We start from the raw sequence: 13836 nt of genomic DNA, 5'->3' as shown, positions 1-13836 counted from the left end.
TCATGCCATAACATTCTTTTCGTGTATCTGAGAATAAAATTTGAAATTGTATTTGGTGAAGGCATTCCTGAATCTGTCTGCATCAATAACATTAAAATAGTCTTAAAACCTTTCCATCAAGGAAAGCTTCAGAAGTGTGTCATTGGCTGAATTTGTACATTGTGCATTTTTGTCAGAAGATGTTGAATATTTATAACCAGAGCGTGTCATAAATAAAGCTACATTATTGTAAGGATTAAACAAGCATTTTCTCCCGAAATCTAAAAATGTTAGAAATCTGAAATAAAAATGGAAGATGCTTGAAATACTCAATAGGCTAGGTAGCATTGTGGAGAAATAATGTTATTGTTTCAGGTCAATGATCCTTCATCAGAACTGGGAAAAGCTGTAAATAAGTTTTAGGTTGAAGAACAAGGAGGAGGGATGGAGGGAATAAAAGGCATGGTCTGTGATAGATTGCAGACCAGGTTAGGTAGAATGATACATGGCGGTGCTGGCTGATTGAGTGGTCAAGGGAAAAGTGAAAAAGAAATTAAAGGCTGATTGTTGAATTCGTTGTTGATTCCTGAGACCTATATCATGCAAAATTGGAAGATGAAGTACTGATCATTGGTCTTGCATTTGAGCTTTGAACAACGTAGGAAGCCAAAGATAGGTCAGAATGGGATAGGGTATTAAAGTGGTGAGGAACTGGAAGCTCAGGGTCATTCTTGGAGAGTTTTCTTAGTTCTGTCATTGATTTAGAGCAAGTGAGTGGAGTTAAAGGAGTTGTTCATTCTGAGAATATTAATCCAATGGATTAAAAGAGATCTGGTCAGGCAATTGTACAAGGAAGAAATGAAGGGGCCCTCACATCCTAGCGTGGTATGGAGCTGTAAAAGGATTGGACATCCGGGTGACGTGGAGCTGGTTGGGACTCTAAAACCTGCCAAAGTGGCAAAGGGTGTCAGCAGAGTCACAAAATCTAAATTGTAAGAGATGAAATGAGAGAAGAAATAATATTGTCAAGACAGGAAGAAATATCTATGCTAAAATGAACAGGCTTGAAGGATGAGCCCAGTGGGACAGTTCTACTTGTGGGTCTTAGGAAGGAGTTAGAAGTGGGCTGTATGTAATTGGACTGAGTTTGGCAGGCTGTGGAGGAATGATCTCCAGGGAAATGAGGTCACTGATCTGCCTGGTAAATAAGGGCCTGATATTTTGTAGTGGAGTGTGTGTCTGGAAAGGTGTATAAGGAGGCATCAGTGAGCTGGCATTCAGTATCTTTAAGATAGAGGTCAGTTCACTAAACGATTACAACACTGCTTTGGTCAGCAGGTTTGATGACAATGCCAGTATTAGTTCTTAATCAGCACAGTACTGCAAGTTCAATGGCATACAGGAAATGTGAATACATAGTGGGGAAAAAATTGAAATGGGTAATGTTATGTTGGCAATTTGCAATGAATGAATGGATCTAGAGTGAATTAGAGACCAAATAGAGGGGTCTAGTTGAATTGGTAATCCTGTAGTTTGGGCGAAAAGGTCTACTGTCTGGGATGAAGATTCCCAGCCAAAGAAGTTAACAGGAAGGTGTTGTAAGAAGAGTTGAGCATAATGTTCAGTTTGCATTTTACTGAGGATATAAGAGGATGAAGCTGATAACCCTGCCGAGGACTGAATGTTTAGGTGAAAGTATGGCAAGGGATAAGACTTGAAGAGAGAGCATCACTAGGACAATCTGAAGGAATGATGAAATTTGAGAGTCGTTGATGTTTGATCCTTTACACCTGAAAGTAAGGAGGGGAAAAAAGTATTTTCTGAAAGTGCTGGATGGGGCCAAGGTTGGATTAGAATTACTGCCGGGGCAGCTTTAAGAGAGGGTAAGTTGGAATCGCAGGGGAGGTGAAAAGCATGCACTTACCAACCCAAGGTGTTAATGGATTTCAGGATGCAACAAATACAGTGCTTGGAGAAGTGCTAAATATTTTAAAGATATGTGTAATTATTGATGCATTCAGTATCTTGAGGGATGGTTAAAACATTTTCCTTGTACCTTGAATTGTTAGCAATTTAGTCAAAACTGCTTTTCAAATACAGGAAGCCCCCGACTTACGAACTCCCGACTTACGAACACCCGTACATACGAACCGACCTTCGTGGTCTTAACGACCTTGGGTTCGTAAGCGGGCCCAACCCCCGATCCTACCACGGCGGCGGTACACCTTTTTTGGCCCAACCCCGGGCCAAGTGCACATGTGGCTGGGGAGCCCCAGGCCAAGTGCGCATGTGCGGCTGGCGCCATGTGCGGCTGCGATCCCTGAGCCAAGTGCGCATGCGCGGACACTGTTCCGAGTTGCATACAAAATCGGGTTACGAACAGTCTCAAAAACGGAACTCGTTCGCAACCCAGGGACTCCCTGTACTTAGTTATGCATGTTTTTTTTCCTGTGATTGATGGCAGTGAAGAAATGTTTGGTAGCCTTGGCGGGGGCATTCTTGGCAGTATTCAGCTATGTTCTTGAAATCATTCTAGCCATTATATAACAAAAAAAACAATTGAAATTGTGTGGATGTGGGAAAACAGTGTTCCTAACTAGATTGAAACAAACTTGTGGAAAATGGTGGGGGGGGGGGGGGCGGAGTGAAGGGAGGGTTAGCAGCTTCACAAAGTTTAATTCAGGTTGCTACTCTGCAGGTAAAGAAGCAACACATAGCTGGCATGAGCTAATAAACAGTAAACTGCATTTGTGACATCCTTTCCAGGCAGTTACAGCATCAATTTAAAAAAAAGTTCTAGCCCCTTGCCTATGAAATTTACAACACTGCTGAATATTCCAATGTGTGTTCTGAGGTTCACAAAGTCAGAATAGCAGCTGTGCCTAGCCCCATGTATTCAGTGGTTACAAGAACAAATCAAAGACTTGAGACAGGATACCCTGAGGCCCTCTTCATCATCACAGGGGACTTCAATCAGGCCAACCTCAAGAGTGTGTTACCAAAATACTATCAGCACATCTCCTGCTCCACCAGGGGCGCCAACACCCTTGACCACTGCTATACAACCATCAAAGATGCCTTCCGAGCCACCCCTCATCCTCACTTTGGGAAATCAGACCACCAGGCTCTGCTCCTCCTCCCTGCATACAAACAGAAACTGAAACGGGAGGATCCGGTACGGAGAGTCGTGCAGTGCTGGTCTGAGGAAGCAGATGAGCTCCTACGTGACTGCTTTGAGACAGTGGACTGGTCCATGTTCAAAGACTCAGCTGCCAGCCTTGATGAGTATGTCACCACCATCACAGACTTTATCAGCAAGTGTGTGGAGGACTGTGTACCAAAGAAGACAATATGGGTGTTCCCAAACAGGAAACCATGGATGAACTGGGAGATCCACTCCCTACTGAAGGAGAGGACTGCTGCACAGAAATCTGGTGATCCTGATCTGTACAAGAAATCAAGGTATGACCTTCAGAAAGCTATCAGGGATGCCAAGAGGCAATACCAACTCAAAACAGAGTCCCTGACCAGTCGTCAGTTATGGTAGGGCTTACATGCCATAACGGGCTTACATGCCATAACAGGCTACAAGACGAAGTCGGGCTGCATAGTTAACAACAGCTCATCCCTTCCTGATGAACTTAACGCATTCTATGCACATTTTGAACAGAAGGGAAGTGGATTGTCACCATCCACCCTGACAGCCTCCAATGCAGCTGAACCTGTGATGACGGTGGCGGACGTAAGATCAGTCTTCTGGAGAGTGAACACGAGGAAAGCACCTGGCCCAGACTGTGTCCCTGGCCATGTGCTCGGATCTTGTGCTGATCAGCTGGCAGAAGTATTTGCAGACATATTTAACCTCTCCCTGCTACAATCTCAGGTTCCCACCTGTTTTAAGAAGACCACTATCACCTGGTACCGAAGAAAAGCAAGGTAACATGCCTCAATGACTACCAACCAGTGGCTCTGACATCTACCATCATGAAGTATTTTGAGAAGTTGGTCATGGCACGCTTCAACTCCAGCCTCCCAGACAACCTGGACCCATTGCAATTCGTCTATTGGCGAAACAGGTCTACAGCGGATGCCATCTCCCTGGCCCTACACTCAGCTCTGGAGCATCTGGACAGTAAAGACACCTACGTTAGACTATTGTTTATTGACTACAACTCTGCCTTCAATACAATAATTCCAAGCAAGCTTGTCACCAAACTCTGAGACCTAGGAGTCAACACCTCCCTCTGTAACCGGATCCTTGACTTTCTAACAAACGCCACAATCAGTGAGGATAGGCAGCAATACCTCCGGCACGATTATTCTCAACACTGGTGCTCCACAAGGCTGTGTCCTCAGCCCTCAACTCTACTCCCTATACACTCATGACTGCTTGGCCGGATTCTGCTCTAACTCCATCTACAAGTTTGCAGATGATACCACCGTTGTAAGCCATATCTCAAACAGCGATGTGTCGGAGTACAGGAGGGAGATAGAGAGCTTAGTGAAATGGTGTCATGACAACAACCTGTCCCTCAATGTCAGCAAAACAAAAGAGCTGGTCATTGACTTCAGGAAAGGGGGTGGTGTACATGCACCTGTCTACATCAATAGTGCTGAGGTCAAGAGGGTTGAGAGCTTCAAGTTCCTGGGAGTGAACATCAACAGCCTGTCCTGGTCAAATCATGTAGATGTCATGGCCAAGAAAGCTCACCAGTGCCTCTACTTCCTCAGGAGGCTAAAGAAATTTGGTTTGTCCCCTTTGACTCTCACCAACTTCTACGGGTGCACCATAGAAAGCATCCTATCTGGATATATCACGGCTTGGTATGGCAACTGCTCTGCCCAGGACCACAAGAAACTGCAGAGAGTTGTGGACACAGCCCAGCGTATCATGGACACCAACCTCCCCTCCTTGGACTCTGTCTTTACCTCTTGTTGTTTTGGTGTAGCAGCCAGCATAATCAAAGACGCCACCCACCCGTGACATTCTCTCTTCTCTCTTCTCCCATTGGGTGAAGATACTGGAGCCTGAGGGCACGTACCACCAGACTTAAGGAGAGCTTCTACCCCACTGTGATAAGACTATTGAACAGTTCTCTTATACAATGAGATGGACTATGACCTCACGATCTACCTTGTTGTGACCTTGCACCTTATTGCACTGCATTTTCTCTGTAGCTGTGACACTTTACTCTGCACCGTTATTGTTTTTACCTGTACTACCTCAGTGCACTGGGTAATGAATTGACCTGTATGATTGGTTTGCAAGACAAGTTTTTCACTGTACTTCAGTACAAGTGACAATACTAAACCAATACCAGTGATTATATTGAATGATGGAATTGCCTGCTGCTCCTCCTAATTTCTGTTTCCTTCAGATAGTTCAAGGTCCTTTGACATATCGATTTACCTTTTCATCTTGTAAGAGTCTAAAATCCTCTCTCAAAATAAAATTCTTTTGAGGTTTATTTGCTTTCATTTCTGTCTAGTGGTTTATACTGTGAATTGATTGCACCAGGATTGACTTTTCAGTATGTCCCTAATTCCCCTCTTGCCAATTTGTAACTTAGGACTGATTGATTAGAAATTATTTGTCTTTACCACTTCTAAGTCAACTACTCCACTATAAAATAATTCTGGAATATTTCCTTGATTTAATAAATGTAGACAGCTGATTAATATTTTCACAACAGATTTAAAGTCAATATTTATTTAAATTGACTACTTAATGCAATTTCAATACCATTCTTTTAGTTCATTTGGCTAATGTAGAAATAAAATGGAGATTCAGCAGATTTCCTGGTGTGCTTGGAGAGAGAAACAACGTTGGAGGTTGTCTTCCATCAGAATTGGGAAACATTTAAGCTAAAAGAAGTTTGAAGGTGCCGAGAAGGGATAGAAGTGTGGAGAGAGTATTAAGAAAGATGTTTGATAGAGTGAAAGGATGGAGAGACTAAATGACAAAGGATATGATAGACTAGGGTGAAAAAGGATGGTGAAGCATCTGAATAACAAAAGATATGACTGGCGGAAATGTAAATTACCTTGAGTGGCCAATTGCTGGATGCTTGCTAGGAATTTTTTTTTAAACTTATTTTTGAATTTTAAAATTGAGCCTAACTACTCTATTGTTCTATATACATGTTACCTGAAGTCAATGACAAATAAAGCTAAATACACAAATGTAATTAAATTCAAAATTATCTCTTTTCTGGTTGTACATACATTTGGTCTTGTTCCAACATTAATAATATATGGGGGAGAAATGTTACAATATTGAGCCATATGTAAGTATGCTTGCTGTGGAACACCTTGGTATGTCTGAAGTTTAAATTAATTTTTCTGTTTAATTATGTGCATTAAGTGTCAAATATATTTAGATATTTTGGTTTGAGAGGCAGTAGTGGTAATACAGGCCTTTCTAGATGTACAGACTATGATATTTTAATGGGCAGAACAGCAAATTAGAAGTGGAAGAAAACAGAATTGAAGTTTGAAGATTGGATTGGCAGTCTGGAACTGACTTGCACACCATCACTTAGAAACTACTGATTTAATAATCTATTTTTCCTTTCTATTAGAATTTTGATATAAGGACATTACTGATGCATTTGAAACTTTGGTTGACTTTAGATTGGGTAATGCCTATATTTTGGATGATGTGAGTGGTCTTTGGATTCCACAACACGTCACATATTTCGACCTGAAACTTGCTGAAGAGCTGAGCACACATGCACCTAGTACACATGTCCTCCAGAAGTTGAGAGCTGGCAGGTCATGATGCCAATCAGTTACAACACTGATTTTGGAATGGCAGTGCCATTTTGACACTTCATGCTTCAGCTTTTAAGCTAGGTAAAGGAGATATCACAACCCACACTGGACCTGCAATATTTGAAAGTGCTCACAGGCTACTGAGATTAGTTGCTGATAGAGTTCTTCTAGCCTTTGGTACATTTTTACATGATTTCAGCAATTTTACAAGTGTTTCAGAAGTCTGCAGAGAGATGCTGAAGTATTTTCAACTGACTTTTGAGATTTTAGTGCAAACCCATTGTTGCCAATCATGAGTGCATCAGTTGGTCTTCCTCTGGAATTGAACACGACTCGTGAATGAGTCATGTTCACTGTCCTGTAGGGCAGGATAAGTTCTCAGAAGAGGGAAGAGGAAGAGTGGCAGAAGGGCTCTCAACAGGGAGCCATCTCCATTGAAGATGTTCAGCGAGAACTTATCCCATTTCGGTCACAGTAGTGATATATCGAGATGTCTGTGTTTCATTATGAATTAAAATTTGCCATTTGCCTCAGCAGGATAAAAATCACATAGCCAGTGGTTGCAAGGGTGATTGTAGTCATGAATATTAGGCTTTTTGCTGCTTCACGATTGATTGTGCAGGTGTTAGCAGTATCTCACAGTTCACACTACCCTGTTGCACAAGGAATGCCCTCTATTGAAAGAGAGAGCATTTCATTTTCTCTTTCTGGCGAGAGCCAGGCAGAACAGATGCAACTGTTTGCAGCCTTCCCCATGGTGCAAGTGCCATTGCCTGCAAACTTAATTTTGCAGAAGGTAACATTAGCTGTTAGATGCTGTAATGTGGTTAGGTCCATAAGTGTGCTAATGGAGATGCTCACCAAATGCATGTAGCAAAGGGTGGAAGTCAAGCTTCTGGGCAAAGTCTGATTCATAATTGTTGCTGAGCTTTATGCCCCTTCATGCTATATTTTGGTTTTCTGGCAGATCTCTTAACGTATCAAGATTTCTTTGGTATGTACCTATGAGTCATGTTCTTAACCTAACCCATTGAGCTGTTCATCTAATCTTTGGCAGCAGTGCATGTGTAGCCTTGCCCTTTTGGAGAGCTGACATCTGTGCTGATTTTACTCTGGTTATAACACACTTGTTCAAGATTCAAGCACATGCTGCTATTCTTTATAAGTGTACTGTCAGCATTCAAGCTTGTAGATGAGATTGTGAAATCAAATTGCTGTGTCATTACTATTACTTTTATCTTCAACTCCCTCCACTGCCAGATCAGTTTAAAGTTCTTTAGTATCTAAAAGAAAACTGGGTGAGGTTATATTATGGTGAAGGAAGAGATTGAAGTATGTGAATGTTTGCACCATCTTTAATTTGCAAACCTGAACAGATTATGGAATGAGAGGGAAGTGAGATGTGAGTAGTATTGGCATGAAAATACAATAATTTTCAGTGGATTGAACATGTTGCAGGCCAAGCCCTCAGCTTTTGATAAGAGCCAGCATCATCCTCTCTGGTTTACATTTCCTTTCATGCTATATGTGGGTTTCTAACAAATTTAGGAATACCTTATCAAATACGTCCTGAAAATTCATTTACTAATGTTCTGCCTCTCTCTCTCTATTTTCAAAATAAAACCTGCTAAATTTACCAAATATGACTTGCTTTTTCTAAGTATCTGCTATCTATCTGGAATTAATCTGTGCTTGTATGAATAATAAACAGTTCTAATAGTTGGCAGTGGATAATTTTATTGTTACATTGTTTGACTGTCAGCCTGCTCGAGCATGTTAATGTCTTGGTGATATTCTTGTCCCTTGATACACCTTGTGTACATAAAAATTGAAAATTATGTTTAGACCATCTGCTCATCTCCCATTTGACTTTTCGGTGCCATCATTATAGGAACTTGGAAATTCTCTACATCTGAGTATTAATTTTAAAAACTAATATCCTTCCAGCTGTTAGATATATCAATTGTTACATATTCCCCTATGCATAGAGTTAGGTAGAATATTTGTTCTTTTTTCTGACATATCTTCATTCTGAGCAAGTAAAATCATTTCTCCGGCTGTGAATGGTGTGGCATCTGTAAATATTTTGGGCAAAATTGATTTATCTGTAATGACAGTCACTTGAAATATCTTTTTAAGTTTGTTGGTAACTATTCACAATGAAATGTAGAAAGCTCTGTGCTGGAAAAGATTCATTTAGTTTGCTGTCTTTTAAATCTGGTACTTCTCGAATTACCTTTTCTATGTTCAGTTTGAAAATAAAGGTACATTATGGAAATAGTTAATTGAAAAGCTTTCATAATATTTCCCTCCCTTGTGATAACTTAGTGTTTCCTTTTCACCTAGCTTAAACAAATGCAACTTCATAGAACATAGAATACGACAGCACAGTACAGGCCCTTCGGCCCACAATGTTGTGCCGACATTTAGCTGTTGGGCCAGTACATAAATGTTTACTGAATACCTTAACATCTCCCTTTAATCTTTACTTTTGAGAAGACCCCATTTACTTGAGCATGTGATTTATTCTTCAAATTCTTTATTACATTAGGAACTCATTATTGTACTTTTTTGCCAGCTTTGATATGTCACAATGGATCATTGTCAAAACAAAAAGCAAATACAAAATTTATTTTGGCATTTTCTATAGATGCCTTTTAATGTTGTGCTGTTACAATGCAACAGATCTTATTAGATGATTTCATTTAAACCCCCTTCTCACAACATGCCCTTCACAGTAATATTTAAGAAGTTGCTTTCTATGGTGAATGAAAGCCAGAGAGTGAAAAATGACCTACTTTCATGCTTTTAATTGTTAAAATTTTTTTCATTTAATGAGGTATTGAGAGAAGAAAACCATACATTAATCCAATAAATGTTCTAAATATTATTTCTCCATTGCTTCCTTTTATAGACGTTAGATTTGGACAAAAATGCACTACAAAAAGTAAAGAAGTCAGCAAAATCAATAAACACTTCAGGTCAAGGTATGTTTCAGTATTTATCCATTTGTATTTGCAAGCACAATGTGTATAATAAGGAATGTATTTTCAATCAATAATGTCTCTTACAGCATTAAATTGTATTCAATAATTGAAGTATTTTGTTATACACTTAGTATTCCCAAGATTAAATATAGATTACTGTAATTCATAAGGTGCTAGTCGTAAATGTACAGAGTTTGACAGGAAATATTAAAAAAAATAAGGCTATTGATGCTGTCGTACTGTTCTTGTTGGTGATTGTTGCCTTTGCACTCTATGTATTTCAAATAATCTCTACAAATGCCAAAAGTGTTGGTGTTCACAGTAATTATGCAACATTGTTGTGGTCAATTAGACCAAGAAATCCTAGCCTATTTTTGAGATGGAATTTGTGCAATCTGGATTTTGGGGCCAGGGAAGTCTGAATCAGCATTCATTACTACAATTTTTTTTTGAGGGGCATTTTTCAAAATATAGCAATCGCTTCTTATCTCCAACCCCAACCACCACTCCCACACCCAAAGTTGGAGACGGAAATAGAATGCCAATCTGTACAGAAATTTCTCTGATTCGCCTATTGTAAGCAGTGGAAATACACGCCTTAGATGCCAATATGGGTTCCATTGAGCAGTTGTAAGGGGGCTCAGTCTGTCATGTCTTGAGAGATGGATTACATTGGGAAAAGTAATGAATCAACATGAACTGCAACAGCAAAAATATTTCTCGCATGCAGTACTTGGGATAAGACCAGTTTATTGCCTATTGAAGCAGTTGAATGCCTTTGAAATTTAATGTTCTAGTTTTACCAGAATTGACCTATGTCTTTAATTCACATGACTTCATTCACCGGTTTCAGAAGGGTTTATTACTTGTATAGACTAGCAATGTTAAGCCTTCCCCATGGCGCACAGTGGTTTATTTATTCCTGTTTTATGTGGAGAATTTAGTGAATAGTTATTCTAAGATTAATTGCGAACTTGGTAAATAGCTTTAGAGAAGATAGATAAGATCTTTATTAGTCACAGGTACATCGAAACACAGTGAAATACATCTTTTGCTTAGAGTATTCTGGGGCAGCCCGCAAGTGTCGCCATGCTTCCGGCGCCAACATAGCATGCCCACAACTTCCTAACCCGTACGTCTTTGGAATGTGGGAGGAAACCGGAGCACCGGGAGGAAACCCACGCAGACACGGAGAACGTACATACTCCTTACAGACAGTGGCCGAAATTGAACCCGGGTCTCTGGCGCTGTAAAGCGTTACACTAACTGCTACACTACCGTGCCTGCCCTAATTTTATAATTCAGCAGCATTGTCTTTATCTGGGAGCCCATACACTTCTACCAATCATATAGAATGGAACTTGTAATTGCCAGCAGTTCCTTACCAAATTGAAAGAATTTATCCCAGCTCATAAGTGTGGTTCAGGATTCCTGTATGAATGCAGAAGTCCGAAACTTGCTGGCTGACCTCCAATGACAAATTCTTGACTAGGCTCTGACTCTGTATTCCACATGGAGTTCAGTAGCACAGCATTACCTTATTGCAGTTTATCAGTAGTTATGCTTTCAAACCTGTGCTTGTGCTGGGTCTAACCTGATAAAGGACAAGGGAAGGCATTCATTTGAATGGAGACATATGGCTATGAGGAAATGATGATCTACATTAAAGTGAACCTTTTAATGTTTTCAGTTATCTTAGTGTTTTTAAGTGATTTTAATAATTGTATGAAAAGTACTCGCTGTTTAATTGATTATTTTAATGGTTAAACATCATGGAGGTCTATGTCAGCTAGCAAAGTGTAGGAGCACGGCTTGATCAATTGTCTTGTGGTGGGGTTGGGGGGAGGTGGCAGTGGTGTTCCAACCTGTCCAGATAAAGGCATGACATTGTCTGCAGGCTTGTCATACAGGGCAAGTATGAAACAGAACAACTTATCAGACAATCTAGAAATACTCAACGGGTCAGGGAACACCTGTGGAGAGAGTTTCAAGTTGATGATCTTCTGTTAGAACTGGGAAAATTTAGGAAGCAGGCATGCTTTAAAGTTTTGAGGGAGAGGTGGGGAGAATAAAAAGAATACCATTTTTATATTGTGGCGACCAAGAGAAAATGGATGGCACAGATTAGAGGTAAAGAATGCTTATTAATGGCAGCTCATCTGTCTTGCACTGATATCTAGGAGATAACAGAGGAGATCAAAACAACAAAGAACCATGCTGGAACTGCAAGGTATATAACATAGCATTTGCTGGAATGTGAAATAAAGGAGAATGCTGTGGAAACCCAGCAAATCAGGTACCATGTGTGGAGACAGAAAAACTGAGTTACATTAGAATTGTCCAGAGATTGAAAAGCTGGAGCTGCTGGAAATCCAAAACAAAAACAGAAAATACTGACAGCACTTGGCAAGTCAGGCAACATCCCCAGAGAGTGAAATCGAGCTAATATCCTATCATGCAAGCTGCTCCACCATCTGAACCACTGGTCTGCCCTTGCTCTCCAGAGACTTCACTTGACTGCAAAACTCCCCCAGCTTTCCTTTTTCTTGCATCTGAACAGACTTGCTCTGACAGAAACTAGAAAATTGGTTATCTGAAATTGTTGAATTCATTATTAAGTCCTGAAAGCTGTAGCATGCCCTCATGGAAGATGTGATGTTCTTCCTTCAGCTTTGGCTGGACTTCACTGGACAACATGGCAGGCCAAAGACAGAGTGGGGCTGGGATGGAGAATTAAAGTGAGAAGCAAGCAGGTTCACTCTTGCAGATTGAATGAAGGGGTTCTGTGAAGTGGTCATTTGATCTGCATTTGGTTTCATGAGTATAGAGGAGACAGACGTTCTGAGTACTGAATGCTGTATGTTAAATTGGAAGAAGTGTAACTGAATTACTGCTTCACCTGGAAGGATTGTTTCTGTCCCTAGGTAGTGGGAGGGGAAGAGCTAAAAGAGGTGTTGTATCTCCTTCAGTTGCATAGGATGGTAAACAAGAAGGGAAGTGTGTTGGGATAAGAAAAGGGAAAGGAGGGAAGATACAGTATGTCCGGTGGTAGCATCTTGTTGAGGGTGGTGGAACTTAGGGAAGATGATGCATCAATTGTGGAGGGTGATGAGGTGGAAGGTCAGGACAAGGAGAACCCTATCCTTGAATGAGGTGAAGAGATGAGAGCAAAAGTGCTGGAAATGGAACAAAAATGGTTGAGAGCCTTGACGGCTACAGTGAAGAGGAGGCCTCCACTGAGGAGAATAGAAGACATCTCAGAAGCTCTGATGCAGAAAGTGTTGTGATACAAACAAGTGCAGTGGTGTTAGAGAAACTGGGAGAATGGAATGGAATCCTTGCAAGAAATGGGAAAAGGGCAGATGTCATTAAAATAGCTTTGGAAGTCTGAGCTTGTCCTCAGCCCTTCACATCTTTTCTGATGATGACACTTTCCACACCTGTGCTTCTGAGGAGTTTTCTCTTTTACTTGTGTCTTCCCTTTGATCTACATTGCCAAGGCTGTCAACCGTGTTTGTTCCATTTTCTGCATATCTGTTCTCAACCTCCCTCTTCACATCCACAGTAAGGATTGGGTTCTTTTTGCCCTGACCTTCCACTTGGCCAACTTCCATGTTCAACGGGTCATCATTAGGTTTTCTCTATCTTCAGTAAGATGCTTCCACCAGACATGTCTGCACTTCTAACTTTTCTGCATTTCAAGAAGACCATTCCCTCCATGACTTCCTGGTTCATTCTTCCATCTCTTCTAGCACCCACTACTTTTTGAGGTACCTTCCCATGCAGGAGATCATACAGACTACCCTTTCACCTCTTCCCACCACCCTAGGACCAGGGCACTCATTCTAGGTGAAGCAATTTGATGCTCACAATGTGGTTGTCTCTACATTAGAGAAGCCAAATGCAACTTGACTGACTGCTTTCCAGAATTCCTACGTTCATTCTACAAGTGTGATTCTGCGTTGTTTGTCATTTTGTTTTCTCCAATCCACTCCCATTCTGAGCTTTGACTTTGGCTTTTCATCTTCATGTAACCCTCGAGTTTGAATTCAACAGTTTCAGATAATTGGCCTTTTCAGTTTGTGTCAGAACTGAA

General features: G+C 40.8%; 1 protein-coding gene across 1 annotated transcript in view; it reads left to right on the top strand.

The window, feature by feature from the left end:
• The window catches only part of LOC127574152 (arf-GAP with SH3 domain, ANK repeat and PH domain-containing protein 1-like), a 210002-nt gene that overhangs the window by 31819 nt on the left and 164347 nt on the right, over window positions 1-13836 (top strand). The window contains 1 exon segment of the mRNA XM_052022915.1: window positions 9668-9740. Within this exon segment, the coding sequence (XP_051878875.1) occupies window positions 9668-9740 (73 nt within the window).

The sequence above is a fragment of the Pristis pectinata genome, chromosome 9 (genome assembly GCF_009764475.1).
Source record: "Pristis pectinata isolate sPriPec2 chromosome 9, sPriPec2.1.pri, whole genome shotgun sequence".
Lineage (NCBI taxonomy): Eukaryota > Metazoa > Chordata > Chondrichthyes > Rhinopristiformes > Pristidae > Pristis > Pristis pectinata.
Note: the sequence above shows the minus strand (reverse complement) of the source record. Positions and strands in the feature narration are given on the sequence as shown.